The following is a 24,263-nucleotide window of genomic DNA, read 5'->3' as shown; positions in this document are numbered from 1 at the left end:
GTCTCTAATGGCACCCTGTTCAATATACAGTGCACTACTCTTGACCATGGCCCATTTCGTCAAACGTGCGCCACTATATATGGAATAGGAAATAGGGTATAGGGTGCCATTTGGGACTCAAACAGTGATTCACGGCTAGCCCTGTTCTGCAATCCAAATGCCGATGGCTCTAGGTGTTCCATTTCATCTGAATGGGAGACAGAGGCCCCGAGGGCCAATATTTAAAAGGCTCTGTGTGCTCGTACAGTAGCTCAATGCAGCACAAGGCCGGAGAGATGGGGAGGGACAGTGATAGAGAGAGGGGAGAGTATGTCTGCCTCCCTGCCTGTCTGTCTATCTATACTGTAGGTCCCTCTGTGAATGTTTGCATGCGCAGGCAACGTTAGTGTGTGTGACTTTGGCTAGTCCCAGCCATCACAGAAGTCAGCCAGTCAGCCAGTCAGTCCCTCAGCCAGTCAGTGAGTCAGCCAGCCAGCTAGCCAGCCAGCAGGCCAGTCAGCCAGCCAGTCAGTCAGTCAGCCAGCCAGCCAGTCCCCTATGAAGCAGACCTAATGCACTCCCGGTTCATAGCTAGCTATCTAGTATAGCATATCAGAGTCTGCCTGCTCTCCCAACCCACTGTGGGTCTGTGGCTGGGCTCTATGGACCATACTATGGTGTATGGACATATGGGTGCGAGCTGAAGTCTCCAGTATCCCCCCCCCTCCCAATAGGACTCTGGACAAAAACAGTGCAACACATAGGGGCTGTCAAATAAAAATGAATCAACCCTCCTCACTTCTCTAAACATATTATGAAGTACGGCTTTGTCCTTTTTGTCCTTTTTGTCATTTGAGGTTAATAGCCTAAAAGGTACGTTCTCCTTCATGAAAGATGTATTTGAACCTCAAATCGGACAAACTAAAGGTTAAAAAAAATGATTTAAAAGGACATGAATGGATCTTTCGGGTTCAGGGAGCTACCAGTAAATGTCCTGGGTTGACCTTCTCATGTTAAAAGTGTTTTGTCAGGAGGAGTCTTATTCATAAGCTGCCCTTTCATTTCCCTCTGTCCTTCTCCTTCTCCTTCTTCTCCTTCTCCTTCTCCTTCTCCTTCTCCTTCTCCTTCTCCAGCCTCAGCTCTAGTCTGAGTGTCACATTGCTCAATAACCTCAGCTAACCTTCTGTCTGTCTGTGTGCTCCTATGAGGAGAGGGGAGAGAACGGAGCTACACTATTTTAAAAGAGCTCAACCAGACCTTTTTTAATTTGGGAAGGTTTGGTCATGGCTCGACCTTGACAGGCCACTGCAGGCCTTACTCTGTGGGACAGGGGATATCGATACTAAACACCCCCCCAAAAAAATGTCATTCAACTCGTCGTTCAAACGCAAAAGTTTGATACTCGTTCGAAAGAGTCAATGCAGAGAGGCGGTACTGAATACACACAGACTAACAATACATCCAATATAGCTTGACTTCTACTGCAGAGCAGTGTCATTTGCCTGCTCCTTCTCCAAAGGTCACTGTGTGGGATTCATTAGCTTTGGTAGAGAAGGAGTTGGCAGAAATGAGAAAAAGGTGGAGTAATAGATGGAGTAATAAAATAAGGATATTTGATCTAAAATAATAGGAGAGATGTACTTTGTTGGCGTTTTTCATTAGACACCTTCCCCTGGACCGGAGTGCTGGTTGGTTCTGGGAGTGATGAATATTCATTCATGCCTGGGGAGGTGAGGAAGTGTGAGCATGCGACATGCTCTGTCGTCTGACATATTATATTCTCTCTGATCCGGGGCGAGGTGTTGGAGGGAAGGGGGGGGGGGGTTGTTTTGATGCAAAATGCAATTACAAAATAAACGCTGGATTGAAAAGTTGAAGAAAGTAAGAGTGAAGACCAAAGGCTACCGGAGTCCAATGCTTTCTACAATGTGTCCAATGCTTTCTACAATGTGTCCAATGCTTTCTACAATGTGTCCAATGCTTTCTACAATGTGTCCAATGCTTTCTACAATGTGTCCAATGTGTGTGTCCAATGCTTTCTACAATGTGTCCAATGCTTTCTACAATGTGTCCAATGCTTTCTACAATGTGTCCAATGCTTTCTACAATGTGTCCAATGTGTCCAATGCTTTCTACAATGTGTCCAATGTTTCTACAATGTGTCCACAATGTGTCCAATGCTTTCTACAATGTGTCCAATGCTTTCTACAATGTGTCCAATGCTTTCTACAATGTGTCCAATGCTTTCTACAATGTGTCCAATGCTTTCTACAATGTGTCCAATGCTTTCTACAATGTGTCCAATGCTTTCTACAATGTGTCCAATGCTTTCTACAATGTGTCCAATGCTTTCTACAATGTGTCCAATGCTTTCTACAATGTGTCCAATGCTTTCTACAATGTGTCCAATGCTTTCTACAATGTGTCCAATGCTTTCTACAATGTGTCCAATGCTGCTTTCTACAATGTGTCCAATGCTTTCTACAATGTGTCCAATGCTTTCTACAATGTGTCCAATGCTTTCTACAATGTGTCCAATGCTTTCACAATGTGTCCAATGCTTTCTGTCCAATGCAATGTGTCCACAATGCTTTCTACAATGTGTCCAATGCTTTCTACAATGTGTCCAATGCTTTCTACAATGTGTCCAATGCTTTCTACAATGTGTCCAATGCTTTCTACAATGTGTCCAATGCTTTCTACAATGTGTCCAATGCTTTCTACAATGTGTCCAATGCTTTCTACAATGTGTCCAATGCTTTCTACAATGTGTCCAATGCTTTCCAATGTGTCCAATGCTTTCTACAATGTGTCCAATGCTTTCTACAATGTGTCCACTGTGTCCAATGCTTTCTACAATGTGTCCAATGCTTTCTACAATGTGTCCAATGCTTTCTACAATGTGTCCAATGCTTTCTACAATGTGTCCAATGCTTTCTACAATGTGTCCAATGCTTTCTACAATGTGTCCAATGCTTTCTACAATGTGTCCAATGCTTTCTACAATGTGTCCACTGCTTTCTACAATGTGTCCAATGCCAATTCTACAATGTGTCCAATGCTTTCTACAATGTGTCCAATGCTTTCTGTCCACTGCTTTCTACAATGTGTCCACTGCTTTCTACAATGTGTCCAATGCTTTCTACAATGTGTCCAATGCTTTCTACAATGTGTCCAATGCTTTCTACAATGTGTCCAATGCTTTCTACAATGTGTCCAATGCTTTCTACAATGTGTCCACTGCTTTCTACAATGTGTCCAATGCTTTCTACAATGTGTCCACTGCTTTCTACAATGTGTCCAATGCTTTCTACAATGTGTCCAATGCTTTCTACAATGTGTCCACTGCTTTCTACAATGTGTCCACTGCTTTCTACAATGTGTCCAATGCTTTCTACAATGTGTCCAATGCTTTCTACAATGTGTCCACTGCTTTCTACAATGTGTCCAATGCTTTCTACAATGTGTCCAATGCTTTCTACAATGTGTCCAATGCTTTCTACAATGTGTCCAATGCTTTCTACAATGTGTCCAATGCTTTCTACAATGTGTCCAATGCTTTCTACAATGTGTCCAATGCTTTCTACAATGTGTCCAATGCTTTCTACAATGTGTCCACTGCTTTTCAATGTGTCCAATGCTTTCTACAATGTGTCCAATGCTTTCTACAATGTGTCCAATGCTTTCTACAATGTGTCCAATGCTTTCTACAATGTGTCCACTGCTTTCTACAATGTGTCCACTGCTTTCTACAATGTGTCCAATGCTTTCTACAATGTGTCCAATGCTTTCTACAATGTGTCCAATGCTTTCTACAATGTGTCCACTGCTTTCTACAATGTGTCCACTGCTTTCTACAATGTGTCCAATGCTTTCTACAATGTGTCCACTGCTTTCTACAATGTGTCCAATGCTTTCTACAATGTGTCCAATGCTTTCTACAATGTGTCCACTGCTTTCTACAATGTGTCCACTGCTTTCTACAATGTGTCCAATGCTTTCTACAATGTGTCCAATGCTTTCTACAATGTGTCCACTGCTTTCTACAATGTGTCCACTGCTTTCTACAATGTGTCCAATGCTTTCTACAATGTGTCCAATGCTTTCTACAATGTGTCCACTGCTTTCTACAATGTGTCCAATGCTTTCTACAATGTGTCCACTGCTTTCTACAATGTGTCCAATGCTTTCTACAATGTGTCCAATGCTTTCTACAATGTGTCCACTGCTTTCTACAATGTGTCCACTGCTTTCTACAATGTGTCCAATGCTTTCTACAATGTGTCCAATGCTTTCTACAATGTGTCCAATGCTTTCTACAATGTGTCCACTGCTTTCTACAATGTGTCCACTGGTTTCTACAATGTGTCCAATGCTTTCTACAATGTGTCCAATGCTTTCTACAATGTGTCCAATGCTTTCTACAATGTGTCCAATGCTTTCTACAATGTGTCCACTGCTTTCTACAATGTGTCCAATGCTTTCTACAATGTGTCCAATGCTTTCTACAATGTCTCCAATGCTTTCTACAATGTGTCCACTGCTTTCTACAATGTGTCCACTGCTTTCTACAATGTGTCCACTGCTTTCTACAATGTGTCCACTGCTTTCTACAATGTGTCCAATGCTTTCTACAATGTGTCCACTGCTTTCTACAATGTGTCCACTGCTTTCTACAATGTGTCCACTGCTTTCTACAATGTGTCCACTGCTTTCTACAATGTGTCCACTGCTTTCTACAATGTGTCCAATGCTTTCTACAATGTGTCCAATGCTTTCTACAATGTGTCCACTGCTTTCTACAATGTGTCCACTGCTTTCTACAATGTGTCCAATGCTTTCTACAATGTGTCCAATGCTTTCTACAATGTGTCCAATGCTTTCTACAATGTGTCCAATGCTTTCTACAATGTGTCCAATGCTTTCTACAATGTGTCCAATGCTTTCTACAATGTGTCCAATGCTTTCTACAATGTGTCCAATGCTTTCTACAATGTGTCCAATGCTTTCTACAATGTGTCCAATGCTTTCTACAATGTGTCCACTGCTTTCTACAATGTGTCCAATGCTTTCTACAATGTGTCCACTGCTTTCTACAATGTGTCCAATGCTTTCTACAATGTGTCCAATGCTTTCTACAATGTGTCCACTGCTTTCTACAATGTGTCCACTGCTTTCTACAATGTGTCCAATGCTTTCTACAATGTGTCCAATGCTTTCTACAATGTGTCCACTGCTTTCTACAATGTGTCCAATGCTTTCTACAATGTGTCCAATGCTTTCTACAATGTGTCCAATGCTTTCTACAATGTGTCCAATGCTTTCTACAATGTGTCCAATGCTTTCTACAATGTGTCCAATGCTTTCTACAATGTGTCCAATGCTTTCTACAATGTGTCCACTGCTTTCTACAATGTGTCCAATGCTTTCTACAATGTGTCCACTGCTTTCTACAATGTGTCCAATGCTTTCTACAATGTGTCCAATGCTTTCTACAATGTGTCCACTGCTTTCTACAATGTGTCCACTGCTTTCTACAATGTGTCCAATGCTTTCTACAATGTGTCCAATGCTTTCTACAATGTGTCCAATGCTTTCTACAATGTGTCCAATGCTTTCTACAATGTGTCCACTGCTTTCTACAATGTGTCCAATGCTTTCTACAATGTGTCCACTGCTTTCTAAATGTGTCCAATGCTTTCTACAATGTGTCCAATGCTTTCTACAATGTGTCCACTGCACTGCTTTCTACAATGTGTCCACTGCTTTCTACAATGTGTCCAATGCTTTCTACAATGTGTCCAATGCTTTCTACAATGTGTCCAATGCTTTCTACAATGTGTCCAATGCTTTCTACAATGTGTCCAATGCTTTCTACAATGTGTCCAATGCTTTCTACAATGTGTCCAATGCTTTCTACAATGTGTCCAATGCTTTCTACAATGTGTCCAATGCTTTCTACAATGTGTCCAATGCTTTCTACAATGTGTCCAATGCTTTCTACAATGTGTCCAATGCTTTCTACAATGTGTCCAATGCTTTCTACAATGTGTCCAATGCTTTCTACAATGTGTCCACTGCTTTCTACAATGTGTCCACTGCTTTCTACAATGTGTCCAATGCTTTCTACAATGTGTCCAATGCTTTCTACAATGTGTCCAATGCTTTCTACAATGTGTCCAATGCTTTCTACAATGTGTCCACTGCTTTCTACAATGTGTCCAATGCTTTCTACAATGTGTCCACTGCTTTCTACAATGTGTCCAATGCTTTCTACAATGTGTCCAATGCTTTCTACAATGTGTCCAATGCTTTCTACAATGTGTCCACTGCTTTCTACAATGTGTCCACTGCTTTCTACAATGTGTCCAATGCTTTCTACAATGTGTCCAATGCTTTCTACAATGTGTCCAATGCTTTCTACAATGTGTCCAATGCTTTCTACAATGTGTCCAATGCTTTCTACAATGTGTCCACTGCTTTCTACAATGTGTCCAATGCTTTCTACAATGTGTCCACTGCTTTCTACAATGTGTCCAATGCTTTCTACAATGTGTCCAATGCTTTCTACAATGTGTCCACTGCTTTCTACAATGTGTCCACTGCTTTCTACAATGTGTCCAATGCTTTCTACAATGTGTCCAATGCTTTCTACAATGTGTCCACTGCTTTCTACAATGTGTCCAATGCTTTCTACAATGTGTCCAATGCTTTCTACAATGTGTCCAATGCTTTCTACAATGTGTCCAATGCTTTCTACAATGTGTCCAATGCTTTCTACAATGTGTCCAATGCTTTCTACAATGTGTCCAATGCTTTCTACAATGTGTCCAATGCTTTCTACAATGTGTCCACTGCTTTCTACAATGTGTCCAATGCTTTCTACAATGTGTCCACTGCTTTCTACAATGTGTCCAATGCTTTCTACAATGTGTCCAATGCTTTCTACAATGTGTCCACTGCTTTCTACAATGTGTCCACTGCTTTCTACAATGTGTCCAATGCTTTCTACAATGTGTCCAATGCTTTCTACAATGTGTCCAATGCTTTCTACAATGTGTCCACTGCTTTCTACAATGTGTCCACTGCTTTCTACAATGTGTCCAATGCTTTCTACAATGTGTCCACTGCTTTCTACAATGTGTCCAATGCTTTCTACAATGTGTCCAATGCTTTCTACAATGTGTCCAATGCTTTCTACAATGTGTCCACTGCTTTCTACAATGTGTCCAATGCTTTCTACAATGTGTCCAATGCTTTCTACAATGTGTCCACTGCTTTCTACAATGTGTCCACTGCTTTCTACAATGTGTCCAATGCTTTCTACAATGTGTCCAATGCTTTCTACAATGTGTCCACTGCTTTCTACAATGTGTCCAATGCTTTCTACAATGTGTCCACTGCTTTCTACAATGTGTCCAATGCTTTCTACAATGTGTCCAATGCTTTCTACAATGTGTCCACTGCTTTCTACAATGTGTCCACTGCTTTCTACAATGTGTCCAATGCTTTCTACAATGTGTCCAATGCTTTCTACAATGTGTCCAATGCTTTCTACAATGTGTCCACTGCTTTCTACAATGTGTCCACTGGTTTCTACAATGTGTCCAATGCTTTCTACAATGTGTCCAATGCTTTCTACAATGTGTCCAATGCTTTCTACAATGTGTCCAATGCTTTCTACAATGTGTCCACTGCTTTCTACAATGTGTCCAATGCTTTCTACAATGTGTCCAATGCTTTCTACAATGTGTCCAATGCTTTCTACAATGTGTCCACTGCTTTCTACAATGTGTCCACTGCTTTCTACAATGTGTCCACTGCTTTCTACAATGTGTCCACTGCTTTCTACAATGTGTCCAATGCTTTCTACAATGTGTCCACTGCTTTCTACAATGTGTCCACTGCTTTCTACAATGTGTCCACTGCTTTCTACAATGTGTCCACTGCTTTCTACAATGTGTCCACTGCTTTCTACAATGTGTCCAATGCTTTCTACAATGTGTCCAATGCTTTCTACAATGTGTCCACTGCTTTCTACAATGTGTCCACTGCTTGCTTTCTACAATGTGTCCAATGCTTTCTACAATGTGTCCAATGCTTTCTACAATGTGTCCAATGCTTTCTACAATGTGTCCAATGCTTTCTACAATGTGTGTCCAATGCTTTCTACAATGTGTCCAATGCTTTCTACAATGTGTCCAATGCTTTCTACAATGTGTCCAATGCTTTCTACAATGTGTCCAATGCTTTCTACAATGTGTCCAATGCTTTCTACAATGTGTCCACTGCTTTCTACAATGTGTCCAATGCTTTCTACAATGTGTCCACTGCTTTCTACAATGTGTCCAATGCTTTCTACAATGTGTCCAATGCTTTCTACAATGTGTCCACTGCTTTCTACAATGTGTCCAATGCTTTCTACAATGTGTCCAATGCTTTCTACAATGTGTCCAATGCTTTCTACAATGTGTCCACTGCTTTCTACAATGTGTCCAATGCTTTCTACAATGTGTCCAATGCTTTCTACAATGTGTCCAATGCTTTCTACAATGTGTCCAATGCTTTCTACAATGTGTCCAATGCTTTCTACAATGTGTCCAATGCTTTCTACAATGTGTCCAATGCTTTCTACAATGTGTCCACTGCTTTCTACAATGTGTCCAATGCTTTCTACAATGTGTCCACTGCTTTCTACAATGTGTCCACTGCTGTGTCCAATGCTTTCTACAATGTGTCCACTGCTTTCTACAATGTGTCCACTGCTTTCTACAATGTGTCCAATGCTTTCTACAATGTGTCCAATGCTTTCTACAATGTGTCCAATGCTTTCTACAATGTGTCCAATGCTTTCTACAATGTGTCCACTGCTTTCTACAATGTGTCCAATGCTTTCTACAATGTGTCCACTGCTTTCTACAATGTGTCCAATGCTTTCTACAATGTGTCCAATGCTTTCTACAATGTGTCCACTGCTTTCTACAATGTGTCCACTGCTTTCTACAATGTGTCCAATGCTTTCTACAATGTGTCCAATGCTTTCTACAATGTGTCCACTGCTTTCTACAATGTGTCCACTGCTTTCTACAATGTGTCCACTGCTTTCTACAATGTGTCCAATGCTTTCTACAATGTGTCCACTGCTTTCTACAATGTGTCCAATGCTTTCTACAATGTGTCCACTGCTTTCTACAATGTGTCCAATGCTTTCTACAATGTGTCCAATGCTTTCTACAATGTGTCCACTGCTTTCTACAATGTGTCCACTGCTTTCTACAATGTGTCCAATGCTTTCTACAATGTGTCCAATGCTTTCTACAATGTGTCCAATGCTTTCTACAATGTGTCCACTGCTTTCTACAATGTGTCCACTGCTTTCTACAATGTGTCCAATGCTTTCTACAATGTGTCCAATGCTTTCTACAATGTGTCCAATGCTTTCTACAATGTGTCCAATGCTTTCTACAATGTGTCCAATGCTTTCTACAATGTGTCCAATGCTTTCTACAATGTGTCCAATGCTTTCTACAATGTGTCCACTGCTTTCTACAATGTGTCCAATGCTTTCTACAATGTGTCCACTGCTTTCTACAATGTGTCCAATGCTTTCTACAATGTGTCCAATGCTTTCTACAATGTGTCCACTGCTTTCTACAATGTGTCCACTGCTTTCTACAATGTGTCCACTGCTTTCTACAATGTGTCCACTGCTTTCTACAATGTGTCCAATGCTTTCTACAATGTGTCCACTGCTTTCTACAATGTGTCCACTGCTTTCTACAATGTGTCCACTGCTTTCTACAATGTGTCCACTGCTTTCTACAATGTGTCCACTGCTTTCTACAATGTGTCCAATGCTTTCTACAATGTGTCCACTGCTTTCTACAATGTGTCCAATGCTTTCTACAATGTGTCCAATGCTTTCTACAATGTGTCCACTGCTTTCTACAATGTGTCCAATGCTTTCTACAATGTGTCCAATGCTTTCTACAATGTGTCCACTGCTTTCTACAATGTGTCCACTGCTTTCTACAATGTGTCCATTGCTTTCTACAATGTGTCCAATGTTTTCTGTCCAATGTTAAATATAATATTCTCTCAACATACTTTTGACTAAATCATATATCTGACACACAAACTACACAGTTATCCTCCTTCACATCAACAATCAGCCTTCCCTTTTGATTGCTTCACTCATTTGTGAATAGATTGGCTGGGCCTATTTCTGCTTCCATCCATCCCTCCATCCCTTCTAATCCCAGTCCAACCCAGTCCAGTTCGGTCCAGACCAGTCCACCGAGGTGACAGGACAGAGACTGACCCAGTCTGAGGACACCAAAATGACACCCTATTCCCTATAAAGTGCACTACTTTTGACCAGAGCCTGATTGTCCCTAGATGGGGATTAGGGTGCCATTAGAGATGCAGACCAGGACTGATCGACCCCGTCATCACACACACCCATCTCCTGAAGAGTTCCATTACTGAAATCAATGTGTGTGCACTGTGGATGTGTGTGTGTGTGTGTGTGTGTGTGTGTGTGTGTGTGTGTGTGTGTGTGTGTGTGTGTGTGTGTGTGTGTGTGTGTGTGTGTGTGTGTGTGTGTGTGTGTGTGTGTGTGTGTGTGTGTGTGTGTGTGTGTGTGTGCGCATGGACGTGCATGAACCCTACGACCTGTGTATCGTCCTACAGGAGTGTACGTGTGTGTGTGTGTTTCTTCGTGTATGTGTGTCCAGCCGTTGCATTGCCTAACATATAGTGTCTCCGTCCACAGGCTGGGGCTGTGTGGTATAGTGTAGCAGGAATCAATCATGAACGAGCCGCTTCAGGGGAGCACACACTGACTGGCAGAGGGCAATTTGTCTCATTTAACTGTTGCCTACCTACTGGAATCAAATTAGCTTTGCTCTTTTTGCATTTTGCAAACTGTTTTACATAAAAAGCAAAGTAGATCGAATTACCATAACATGTACCTTTGCAGAGAAGGTAACATTGGCACAGTATAGAGGGAGCGGTTGGAATTCACTGAACAAGAGCCCCTTGCCAATGCCACCATTGCATTCTTGTCGAGTTCTTTGGCGGTTATAGCCAGAAATCACATTTTATGGTTCACTTTGGAGATACATTTTTTGTGCCATGCTCTCTCCCCTGTCAGATGGTTAACCGAGTTGACTTGTTTGATTATTTCACCTCTAGTTAACCAGGTAGGCCAGTTGAGAACAAGTACAACTGCGACCTGGTCAAGATAAAGCAAGGCGGTGCGGCAAAAAACAACAACAGAGTTACACATGGGATAAACAAAAGTACAGTCAATAACACTATAGAACATCTGTATACAGTGAGTGCAGTGAGGAGTTAAGGCAATGAATAGGCCATAGTGGGGAAATAATTACAATTGAGCAATTAACACTGGGGTGATAGATGTGCAGATGAGGATGTGCAAGTAGAGATACTGGTGTACTGGTGTGCATACTGGTGTGCAAAATATATATATATGGGGATGGGGATGGGGATGAGGTATAGTTGAAGTCTGAATTTTACATACACCTCAGCCAAATACATTTAAGCAATTCCTGACATTTAATCCTTGTAAAAATTCCCTTTCTTAGGTCAGATAGGATCACCACATTATTTTAAGAATATGAAATGTCAGAATAATAGAATAGAGAGAATGGTTTATTTCAGATTGTATTTATTTCATCACATTCCCAGTGGGTCAGAAGTTTACATACACTCAATTAGTATTTGGTAGCACTGCCTTTAAATTGTTTAACTTGGGTCAAACATTTCAGGGAGCCTTCGACAAGCTTCCCACAATGAGTTGGGTGAATTTCGGCCCATTCCTCCTGACAGAGCTGGTGTAACTGAGTCAGATTTGTTGGCCTCCTTGCTCACACACGCTTTTTCAGTTCTGCCCACACATTTTCTATAGGACTGAGGTCAGGGCTTTGTGATGGCCACTCCAATACTTTGACTTTGTTGTCCTTAAGCCATTTTGCCACAACTTTGGAAGTATGTTTGGGGTCATTGTCCATTTAGAAGACCCATTTGCGACCAAGCTTTACCTTCCTGACTGATATCTTGAGATGTTGCTTCAATATATCCACATAATTTTCCATCCTCATGATGCCATCTATTTTGTGAAGTGCACCAGGCTCTCCTGCAGCAAAGCACCCTCACAACATGATGCTGCCAACCCCATGCTTCACGGTTGGGACTGTGTTCTTCAGCTTGCAAGCCTCCCCCTTTTTCCTCCAAACATAACGATGGTCATTATGGCCAAACAGTTCTATTTTTGTTTCATCAGACCAGAGGACATTTCTCCAAAAAGTATCATCTTTGTCCTCATGTGCAGTTGCAAACCGTAGTCTGTTTTTTATGGCGGTTTTGGAGCAGTGACTTCTTCCTTGCTGAATGGCCAGAACGTGTCTCCATCCTGAGCGGTATGACACACTGAACTCTATCTGAGAAGTAGTTAGTGAACGAGGCAGTCATTAGATAAACCAAGGCTGCTGAGTCTGCCGATAAGAATGTGGTGATTGACAGAGTCGAAAGCCTTGGCCAGGTCGATGAAGATGGCTGCACAGTACTGTTTTTTATCGATGGTGGTTATGATATCGTTTAGGGCCTTGATTGTGGCTGAGGTGCACCTGTAACCAGCTCGGAAACCGGATTGCATATAGCGGAGAAGGTACGTTGGGATTCGAGGTGGTCGGTGATCTGTTTGTTAACAGAAAGGCAGGGCAGGATAGAGATAGGTCTGTAACAGTTTGGGTCTAGAGTGTCTCCCCCTTTGAAGAGGGGGGATGAACGAGGCCGCTTTCCAATCTTTAGGAATCTCAGACTATACGAAAGCGAGGTTGAACAGACTAGTAATAGGGGTTGCGACAATGGCGGCGGATAATTTTAGGAAGAGATGGTCCAGATTGTCTAGCCCAGCTGATTTGTAGGGATTTTGTTGCAGGGGTGTAGAGCTGTTGGCCGGGATTGGGGTAGCCATGTGGAACACGTGGCCAGCCGTAGAGGAATGCTTCTTGAAATTCTCGATTATTATTATTATGGATTTATCGGTGGTGACAGTGTTTCCTAGCCTCGGTGCAGTGGGCAGCTGAGAGGAGGTGGTCTTATTCTCCATGGACTTTAGTGTCCCAAAACTTTTTGGGAGTTAGTGCTGCAGGATGCAACGTATTTTGCTGTTATGTCACCCACTACCACCTTAACATTTGGGGATTTCCTCAGTTTCCCTTTGGACCCGAACAATATGGAATCTGTTTTTCCAAGATGAAGTGACAGCTTGTTGTCATATAGGTATTTGCTGACATTCAGAAGCTCAGCTTTCCCAACCACTTTTATGTCTTTGTGGGAAACCAACAGTGCAGAACCATCTATATAGAGGAAAAAGTTACATGTACAGGCAGATTTCAGGTCATTTATATACGCGGAAAGAAAAGTGAACCCAGCACACTCCCTTGGGGAACCCCGCAGTTCAAGATTTATTGGTCTAGACAGGGTCCCATATACATCCACCATCCATTCTCTTCCTTGCAGATAAGAGCTAACCCATTTTACGGCTAAGTCGTTAAAGCCCATTGCTATTAGTTTGATTAACAGAATCTCATGATTCATTGTATCAAACACCTTTTGGAGATCTAACAAAAGCATAACACAAAATGTACCTCCACCTACTTCCTTCCTGATGTCGTCAGATATAGTAGGCAAGTGTGGGTGGAATGGGATTTCCTAAAGCCAGATTGGAGCTCAGATATACTGTGGCAGGTTATGTAAGGAAATATAATCTGCTTGAACATAATCATCACCTTCGATAAAACACACAGGATTGAGACAGGCCGATAGTTTCCATGACCTAACTTATTATTTTTTGTTGTTGAGGAATGACCCTTGCAAGTTTTAGTTCACTGGGAAAACACCCTAGTTCAACAGACAGATTCAAAACGTGAGTTACACAGGGGGTGATAATTACCGCAGCTTCCTTTAGGAATCTGGGAGGAATGTTGTCAAGGCCAGTTCATTTGGAATGGTCAAGTTCTTTCAGCCTCTTTAGCACAGTTGACTCAGACTTTTCCTTTTAAAAAAAAAACCTTTATTTAACTAGGCAAGTCAGTTAAGAACAAATCCTTATTTTCAATGACGGCCTAGGAACGGTGGGTTAACTGTTCAAGGGCAACAGATTTGTACCTTGTCAGTTCGGGGGTTTGAACTTGCAACCTTCCGGTTACTAGTCCAACTCTCTAACCACTAGGCTGCCCTGCTGCCCCGACTTGAATCCCCTGCTGCGAGCAACACCGCTGTACTTGACTTTCCCCATAACAATCTGACTGACAAGGTAACTCTAACTAATGTATTAGCTATAGTCGTAAAATAGCTATTCAGACTGTCTGCAGCAACCGCAGTCTTGCCTGATGTGACCTTTCCTCCAAAGTCCAAGCTAAGACGTTGAGCTTGAATCTGTTACCGTAACCAAACAGCTTCACACGCCATCTCAAATATGTTGACATTAAAACAAATCTTTCTTGGCCTTCTCTATCATCCTGTTAACCTAATTTCTTAATGTTTATAAATAATACAATCTGCCCTGGATTTCATGAACTCCACAAAGCGTTCATATCGAAGCTTAATTGCATTTAAAATGTTACCGTTTATCCATGGTTCTGTTCTTTTCTTAGTTCTAACATTTGTTTCTGTAGCCTCCTTGTCTACAGCATCTAAAAACAATAATTTAAAATTGCTGCAGGCATTTTTCACCTCATTGCATTTTAATAAGGCAGACCAGTCCAATTTGCTCAAACAATGAACAAAAACATCTGCACTATAGCTCTTCATAGACCTCATTTTTATTGAGTTATGACAATTAAAAACAGTTTTATGAACCTTCCTTGTACAGAAAATGATGCAAGGCTCGCTGAGTCCATAGTTTACAACCCCACTGTTTGATATCTTTGATCTATCCGACACCGGCACAAAGTCAATGATTGTTTGGGTAGAAGGACAGACCCTGGTGGGCTGATTAATCAGCTGGTGTAAAGAAAACAGATTACATCAATTCTTAAGAGCTTTAAAAAGTAGCATTTTCCTTTTTGAGCATGTCTGTATTCCAATTAAAATCACCATTAACAATAACTTTTGATTTACCAAAATCTGTACAGTTGGAACAAGTCTCCTCCAACAATTCATAAACCGTATGCTGTTCTGGTCTGTAACAGGTTCCGACTATAATGGGTTTGCATGTTGGTAATATAATGTCCAGCCACACAGCTTCAATCTGATCTATAGTTAATTAAGTCAGGGCTTAAATCTGATCTATAGTTGAACCCAATATCTGATCATACATAAATACAAACTCCCCCGCCTTCGCGATTGCAGTCTCTTCTAATTCCTACATCAATTACAACTTCAATCTCAGCGTTTTTTAATCAAACCGTCTAGCCATGTTTCAAAGCCCTCCCACCTTACAGTTACCGGAGTGTAGGCGAACTTCCTCGATCTTAGGAAGAAGGCGTCTAACGTCGAGGTGAAGGATGGGTCGCCCTCTCGTGGGAAACACCTTCTCTAGAGTCAAGTACTCCTCATCTGTTGAAACTGTCTAAAATTGTTCTCTTGAGATGAGTGTTGACTCTCTGCAGTCCAATCGCTGCACTGAAGCTCCATCCAGGATTCGCCCTGCCATCTGACCTAGGGGTTGCCTTTCAGGTCCTCTGCCCCTATCCCCGTTTCGTTCCACATCCATTCGGCACAACAGACTGTCTCGTCCGGGGCCTCACTCGGCATCCTTGCCTGGTCCCCACGTTGCGCTCGGACTGCAGACGGAAGCAGGAGGATTAGGTTGGTTTTCAGGAACAAGGTCTGTAAATTCTCTGTTTATTATGCATACCTGAAAGAGAGGGCTCCTACCCTTCTGTCTTTCTCCATTGTAGCATGCCACTGCTCCAATGGATTCCTCACTAGAAAATGGGCCGGGGAACTGATGAACATGTCCAGACGGTAACAGGCATAGAGTAATTAAGAGGTTTTGTAACGGTCGTCGTCGTCTCATGACGAAGAATCGGACCAAAGCGTAGCGTGGTAAGTGTTCATGATTTTGATTAAACTGAACACTAGAACAAAATAACAAAGTGAATAAAACGAAACAGTCCTGTCAGGTGCAGAACACTAAACAGAAAACAACTACCCACAAAACATAGGTGGGGAAAAGCTACCTAAGTATGGTTCCCAATCAGCGACAACGATAGTCAGCTGTCCCTGATTGAGAACCATACCCGGCCAAAACAAAGAAATACAAAACATAGAATGTCCACCCCAAATCACACCCTGACCCACCCAAAATAGAGACATAAAAGCTCTCTAAGGTCAGGGCGTGACAGGTTTCCACCATCTATTTGGCGTTTACCTCCGACCTTAATCGCCCGTTTGGAGGGACTGTGCCAGCTGGGATATTTACGAACGTGTTAAATAGGGTGTATTTCCCGTGGCCAAAATGCTTTGTGCCAATCTGGCCTTTGAGCCTGATCTTCTGTTTAAAAGCGCATACCTTGTTGAAAGGACATCAACATGATGTACAAAAAGGGCCAGTATCAATAAATGTTATATATAAAATCGTAAATTAAAAACTTCCAACACGCCAAACTTTACAGCTGTCATCTTGGATGTCCATCATGTTTATCCAGACTTATACATCTGTTTGTTCTGTATAGCCAATGACCACACAAGTTGTCTGTACAACACCATAACAGATCTGGGAGCAGGCTATATATTCACCACCATCTGAAAAATGTTTAACACATTCAATGTGATGTTTAGGCTTTGCATTTGATATATCTAAGCAAGTGTTAGCCTCACCTACATTGCAGGTGTTGAGTGACAGTTGTAGAGACAAGCCTGCAATTTTCAACTTCGCCACATGGGGTCACTATAATACAAATGAAATTCAGCTACAGGTCTACCTGTGGTCTATTTACAGCACATCATGCCCTGTAAAGGTGTCTGCATCACAGGAGGTTGGTGGCACCTTAATTGGGGAGGACAGGCTCATGGTAATGGCTGGAATGGAATATGTGGACTGGTATCAAATACAACCAACACATGGTTTCCATGTCATCATAATATATGCACAAACTGTTCCGAACTGTTTAGGGTGGGAAGCATGTGGACACCGTAAGAGGACCACAAACCACATGGTATGCTAGCCAAGCCAAAGGATAACACACGAGTGAATTGTTTTTGTTGCACTACAGCCTACTAAAAGTCCCATGTACAACCACTTTACACTTCAGGCATAATACACTCATGACACGGAATGCTATCAGATGAACCAAAAAATGCATTTAATAGCTGCTAATGTATTCAAAGCCACGCTTCGAACTACAATGACAACATGCCCAATCAATCAAACCAATGACATTAGATATCATTACTTTTTCAATATTCTCCCTCGAAATATATTTCCTTATTAGTATGTAACTTAAATGGGGTGACAGGTAGCCTAGTGGTTAAGAACGTCGGGCCAGTAGCCAAAAGGTTGCTGGTTAGAATTGCCGAGCAAGGCACTTAACTCTTGTTGCTCTGGATAAAAGCATCTGATATATGACTACATATCTAATGGAGAATGTTGAATTGCATTTTAATTTAATCATAAGAACGGTTAACTTTCAGTCCATGTATAGTCAGTATGACGACAGACAGCCAGTCGCTCTGATTCTAGATCAGCACTCCTCGTCTGAGATGGGCACTGCTCTGAATTCAATCCACTGTGATCAGTCGAATGTGTATTTACAGTCGTCGGCCACTAGGTGGGAGCATTTAGTCGTATTTTTCTAAGCAGCAGAAACCATTCTGGTATTTGCCACCGTTTGACGCCACTTCTTTGTACATGTTAGCAATAATATTTAGGAATATCCTAGTAATTGATGTATTCCTCCAGTGCTGCCAGTGTGTGTACTGAAAGGGAAGTTAAATGAAATATTACATACTGAGATGAATGAAAACATGTGTACTGAAAGGGAGGTTAAATGAAAGATATGTAATCAGAGATGAATGAAAACAGCAGGGTTTCACAGCAGCCTATTCCCTATATGGTGCTCGTAGGGCTCTGGTCAAAAGTAGCATACTAGATAGGACAATATACAATAATGTACACGGACTTATCTGCTGAGGTGCCATTTGTTCAGCTTGTAAATGACCTGCCTCAGAGTAATCCTTTGATCAAATAGCGACGTTTGAAAATGCTCAGCCCGTACGCAGGTCAATTAAGTCATCTGTCGAAGTTACTGTAAAATCATAACATCACACAGGAAATAACAGACGATATGCAATACGAATGTGATGGTTGTTGGGGAATCAAAAGACTGAAGAGATGAATTTGGGAAAGTCAGTCCCACACACCTGAGGTGGGAAACGGAAGTGTGTTTCTGTGTCTTGTCTGGCTGTGTGTGTGTGTGTGTGTGTGTGTGTGTGTGTGTGTGTGTGTGTGTGTGTGTGTGTGTGTGTGTGTGTGTGTGTGTGTGTGTGTGTGTGTGTGTGTGTGTGTGTGTGTGTGTGTGTGTGTGTGTGTGTGTGTGTGTGTGTGTGTGTGTGTGTGTGTGTGTGTGTGTGTGTGTGTGTGTGTGCATGCGTTAATGTTTGTGTGCCTCTGTGACTCTCTCTCCCTTTGCAAATGTTAGTTGAATAATTCATGGTCTGATATAATTGTTGGCTGCGGTTGCAGATAGACCTTTATCACGTCGTACATCATGAAAAGGGTGTCAAAGCAATCTATTATGAAAGCAGAGGCAACAGACCAAGCAGTTTGTTGAAAAAGAAGGCAAAAGTCTCTCTGAATCGAGATCTTTCAAGGCTTTGAGGGAGTTATGAGTGTATATCAGTGGATGGATTCAGTAGTAATGCTAGTCAGCTGCATTCACTGTTCTGTCTCTCTAAGCAAGTCCATGGGTGGACAGTACCGTAGAATAGATCAAGTGTAAAGCACTCTGGACAACTGTCAAACACTCAAACGTGTCTCCCCAAAAAAGCATCAATACAATACAAGAATCCGTTTCAAAGACGCTTGGCCAGAACAGTTGCCCTTTTGGAGAACACATGGATACAAGGCTATGATGTAGCCACAGAGCACAGAGAGAGGGAGGGAAGGAAACTACTGCCTGGGACCCACCTGGGCACGGCCTTAGAGATAGACCACAGCCAGACTCACAGCCTTACCGACACCGTAGAACTCCACACAACGCTTCCGACTTCATCACGGGGGCTGAGGTTACGGTACTCACGTCAAACTCGTTGAGGGCCGCGGCCAGCTCGCCGATGCCAGCGTGGCCGTGCTTCTCGTCGCCGGGCGAGGTGGCCTGGGCGGCGCTGCTGATGCCCCCGATGGCCTCCTGCACCTGCTTGAAGACGTAGTCGCGGTTGGCGCGCGTGGCCGCCACGTCCGGGTGGCGCAGGAAGGCCTGCGAGGCGGTGTAGAGCATGGTGGCGTTCTTCTTCAGGGCGCCGCGCGCCGCCGCCATTTCGTCCCGGCATTGGGGGTCTTTCAGCTCCTGAAAACGAGATGGGTGAGTTAGGAAATGTTATATACTGGTCAGGAAGTGCTATATACTGGTTAGGAAATGTTATATACTGGTCAGGAAGTGCTATATACTGGTTAGGAAATGCTGTATAATGTTTAGGACATGTGTACTGTTTAGGAAATGTTATATATTGTCTCTAAAATGTTATGGTTAGGAAATGTTATACACTGAGTAAACAAAACATTAAGGACACCTGTTCTTTCCATGATATAGACTGCACCGGTTTGCATCAAGAACTGCAGCGCTGCTGGGTTTTTCACGATCAACTGTTTCCTGTGTGTATCGAGAATGGTACACCACCGAAAGGACATCCAGCCAACTTGACACAACTGTAGGAAGCATTGGAGTCAACATGGGTCAGCATCCCTGTGGAACGCGTTAGACACCTTGTAGAGTCCATGGCCTGACGAATTGACGATGTTCTGAGGGCACAATTGGGCGGTGCAACTCAATATTAGGACGGTTAGGAAGGTGTGTGTCTATTAGGAAGGTGTATATTGGTTAGGGAAGGTTGTAAATTGTTTAGGAAACGTTATATACTGTAGGAAATGCTGTATAATTGTTAGGAATTGTTATATTGGTTAGGAAAATGTGATATACTGGTTAAGAAATGTTATATTGCTTAGGAAATGCTGTACTTGTTAGGACATGCTACATATAAACATAGTAAACCTGCAGAACTTGACATACATACAAAACTTATTTGACTTTTGTTTTGAAGCAGTATTGGAATTGATTAGAAAAGTGTGAGGTACTGTCACTTTGTTTGAAATCACTCTCAAGATAATATCCAAACGAAGGCTGAATATTTAATGAAACACACTCAAATGACTCGTCACATACCATTATTGTGGGCCTAAGATGTGTGTTGATTTGAAAGTTCAACCTTGAGGCTTTAAATTGCATGGGCTTCATTCAATATGTCTACGCGTATTCTATTCACACACCATAAAGCCTTGATAGACAAACCTTCTTGATGTAAAGACGTACATTTTGTGTGAAGCCAGTCCCCTCGAAGAGTGCCACTTGCGTGACCCAACAGTTCCGACTGAGAGTGTAACACATGACTTATTACGGATTTCCTGTCAAAACTCTACGTATGTATTATTAAGAGGTCTCCTTCTAAGAAAGGTAAAAAAGCATTCCCTGAAAGACGTGCCACTTCCCAAAAGTACCCAAACTTAGTGGAGGTTTAAAGAAGGCACTAAAAGACATTAACAATTTCCCCTGAATTCCGTAAAAAAAATTCCATGGCAATGTTTTAAGAGGCATTTCCAGGTACGGTGAGATGTGAGTCAACCAACCGTGAGATGGCAGCTCAACTCGTCCCGCACGTGTCCCAAATGGCACCTTGTTCCCGATCTAGTGCACTCCTTTTGGCCAGAAGTCTGTGGGCCCAAAAGCAGTGTCCCCATGTGAGACGCACGCTCAGTCCTCGGTCAGAAACGGTGTGCTACGGCACAGTCACAAATCCACGGCTACAGCTCAGCTTTTAAACGTGCTTTCGGAGAAGGCGTTCAGTTATGGCCGAGAGCATAGCTTGGTGCTGGGAGCAGAGTCGTTTCCCTCTCCCTAGGCTGGCTACAGAGACAGCGGAGTGATGTAGTGCCATGACAGAGACTGTCTCAGCTTGCTTTGTGCACAAGTGCGTGTGTGCGATGCACTGCTATGATAGAGAATCAGAGTCCTCGCTGTGTCTTGGTAAGAGCCGAAGGGCTCTCCGTCTGTCTATCTGTTTTTTAAATGTGTCGGCCCGGGCTACTGGTTTCATTCTACAGTTCCCCTGGCTGGATCTGATCGTCTCCAGGTTTAACACATCACTGACGGTTAGAGGGGATAATGGTGCTGGAGGTACAGTTGTGTGTGTGCGCGTGTGTGTGTGTGTGTGTGAATGTGTGAGCAGTCTTCCCGTTTCTCTGTAACACAAGCTCATTTGACTATTACCTGTCAGTGTGAGTATGTCTGTGTTACCTGCTGTCTGCGGGCAGCCACATAGTTGAGCTTCACCATCTCCTTGCCAAACTCCTTGAAGCGGTTGGCCAGGTCCTGCTCGTTGGTGGCATTTTTCACTGCCTCCAAGGCCTCCTCCACCTGTCACACGCACACACAAACACACACACACACACACACGAGATTTAACATTTAACAATTGTAAAAAATAAAATAAATAAGTTTATGGACATAGCTAACCTCTGAACCTTAAGGCTTTCTATTAAGTATTTTCATTTAAGAGACAAAACTTCAGCTACAGATGTAGGCTCTCAATTTGAGCCAGTTTGCTTCAGCAGGGAAATAATCCTCCAGCAACAGTATCATGTGAATTAGTATGTGGATTATAATTAATGGACATTTGTGTAGGGGTAGAAGAAAAATATGGTCTGTAATTTCAAAGGGGAATATTACAAACTTCAGAAGCCTTTTTAAATCTCAAATACACTACACATTTTAAATGTCTTGCATTGCAGGAACGTTCTCCTGCATCAGGGTGATCAAATTAAATCCTACACCTGTATAAAAAAATATAAGGCCCTTTGCTTGGTGGGACCAAAATGAAGGTAAGATTTTTTTTAGTGTGGCCATTAACTTGTGTGAGTTTTTTAAATGGTCCCCTTTTAGCGATCCTCATCCCTGTATGTGCTGGTCCATCATTATTCTCAACTACTTTCTGTAGCCATTATGAAAGAGCAGACAGAGGCTGTAATGGAAAGAGAGAGTGAGAGAGAGAAAAAATTAGAAAGATGAGAGAAAGAAAGAAGAAAGAGAGAGGGAGAGAGAGAGAAAAGGAGAAAGACAAGAGAGAGAGAAAGAAAGAAAGAAGAAAGAGAGAGGGAGAGAGAGAGAAAAGGAGAAAGACAAGAGAGAGAGAAAGAAAGAAAGAAGAAAGAGAGAGGGAGAGAGAGAAAAGGAGAAAGACAAGAGAGAGAGAAAGAAAGAAAGAAGAAAGAGAGAGGGAGAGAGAGAGAAAGGAGAAAGACAAGAGAGAGAGAAAGAAAGAAAGAAGAAAGAGAGGGAGAGAGAGAGAGAATGAGAAAGATAAGAGAGAGAAAGAAAGAAGAAAGAGAGAGGGAGAGAGAGAAAAGGAGAAAGACAAGAGAGAGAGAAAGAAAGAAGAAAGACGAGAGAGAGAAAAGGAGAAAGACAAGAGAGAGAGACAAAGAAAGAAAGAAAGAAAGAAAGAAAGAAGAAAGAGAGGGGGAGAGAGAGAGAAAAGGAGAAAGATAAGAGAGAGAAAGAAAGAAGAAAGAGAGAGGGAGAGAGAGAAAAAAGGAGAAAGATAAGAGAGAGAAAGAAAGAAGAAAGAGAGAGGGAGAGAGAGAGAAAAGGAGAAAGATAAGAGAGAGAAAGAAAGAAGAAAGAGAGAGGGAGAGAGAGAGAAAGGAGAAAGACAAGAGAGAGAGAAAGAAAGAAGAAAGAGAGAGGGAGAGAGAGAAAAGGAGAAAGACAAGAGAGAGAGAAAGAAAAAGAAAGAAAGAAAGAAAGAGAGAGAAAGAGAGAGAGAGAAAGAAAGGAGAAAGAAAGAGAGAGAGAAAGAAAGAAAGAAAGAAAGAAAGAAAGAAAGAAAGAGAGAGGAGAGAGAGAGAAAAAGGAGAAAGATAAGAGAGAGAAAGAAAGAAGAAAGAGAGAGGGAGAGAGAGAGAAAAGGAGAAAGATAAGAGAGAGAAAGAAAGAAGAAAGAGAGAGGGAGAGAGAGAGAAAAGGAGAAAGACAAGAGAGAGAGAAAGAAAGAAGAAAGAGAGAGGGAGAGAGAGAAAAGGAGAAAGACAAGAGAGAGAGAAAGAAAGAAAGAAAGAAAGAAAGAAAGAAAGAGAGGGAGAGAGAGAGAAAAGGAGAAAGACAAGAGAGAGAGAAAGAAAGAAAGAAAGAAAGAAAGAAAGAAGAAAGAGAGAGGGAGAGAGAGAGAAAAGGAGAAAGATAAGAGAAAGAAAGAAAGAAGAAAGAGAGAGGGAGAGAGAGAGAAAATGAGAAAGATAAGAGAAAGAAAGAAAGAAGAAAGAGAGAGGGAGAGAGAGAAAAGGAGAAAGACAAGAGAGAGAGAGAAAGAAAGAAGAAAGAGAGAGGGAGGGAGAGAGAGAGAAAAGAGAAAGAGAGAGAGACAGAGAGAGAAAGAGTGAAATAGAGAGGAGAGAGAGAGAGAACTTGTAAGTGGCCTTTGATGGCGAAGCTTAGGCACAGACTGGAGTTAAGCCCCCTCTCGGCTCCCGGGGACACCCTAAATGTTCTAGAAGATGAACTGTCTGAGAGTGTGTGTGTGTATGTAGGTCTGGGCAGTTGTACCAGCACTGCACTGGATCACAATAAAAGCACTACAGCCCAAATCCTAACTTGTGACATGTATGTGTCCTGTAAACATAAAGGCTTCATAACCCTTCCATCTAAGCGGTGTGACATGTACAGTATGTGTGGTTCATATCTCCTCGTTCCGTATAGCAGGTATCCATTGGGCTCTGACATCAGTTCTGTCTGTCTGTCTGTCTGTCTGTCTGTCTGTCTGTCTGTCTGTCTGTCTGTCTGTCTGTCTGTCTGTCTGTCTGTCTGTCTGTCTGTCTGTCTGTCTGTCTGTCTGTCTGTCTGTCTGTCTGTCTGTCTGTCTGTCTGTCTGTCTGTCTGTGTGTGCGTGCGTGTGTGCGTGCGTGTGTGTGTGTGCGCGTGTGTGTGTGCGTGTGTGTGTGCGTGTAAGCTCCAGCACGTGTGTGTGCTCTACTAAGGAGGTTC

At 42.4% G+C, this 24,263-nt stretch overlaps 1 protein-coding gene across 3 annotated transcripts in view; it reads right to left on the bottom strand.

Annotated features, from left to right (window-relative positions):
- The window catches only part of LOC124012776 (catenin alpha-2), a 711,900-nt gene that overhangs the window by 526,237 nt on the left and 161,400 nt on the right, over positions 1–24,263 (bottom strand). For all 3 annotated transcript variants that reach the window (XM_046326728.1, XM_046326729.1, XM_046326730.1), the window contains 2 exons: positions 21,522–21,641; positions 19,254–19,520 (listed from right to left, as the gene is read on the bottom strand). In XM_046326728.1, coding sequence (XP_046182684.1) covers positions 19,254–19,520; positions 21,522–21,641 — 387 coding nt within the window. The remainder of the gene's footprint in view (positions 1–19,253; positions 19,521–21,521; positions 21,642–24,263) is intronic.

This window comes from Oncorhynchus gorbuscha, linkage group LG24 (assembly GCF_021184085.1).
Source record: "Oncorhynchus gorbuscha isolate QuinsamMale2020 ecotype Even-year linkage group LG24, OgorEven_v1.0, whole genome shotgun sequence".
Lineage (NCBI taxonomy): Eukaryota > Metazoa > Chordata > Actinopteri > Salmoniformes > Salmonidae > Oncorhynchus > Oncorhynchus gorbuscha.
Note: the sequence above shows the minus strand (reverse complement) of the source record. Positions and strands in the feature narration are given on the sequence as shown.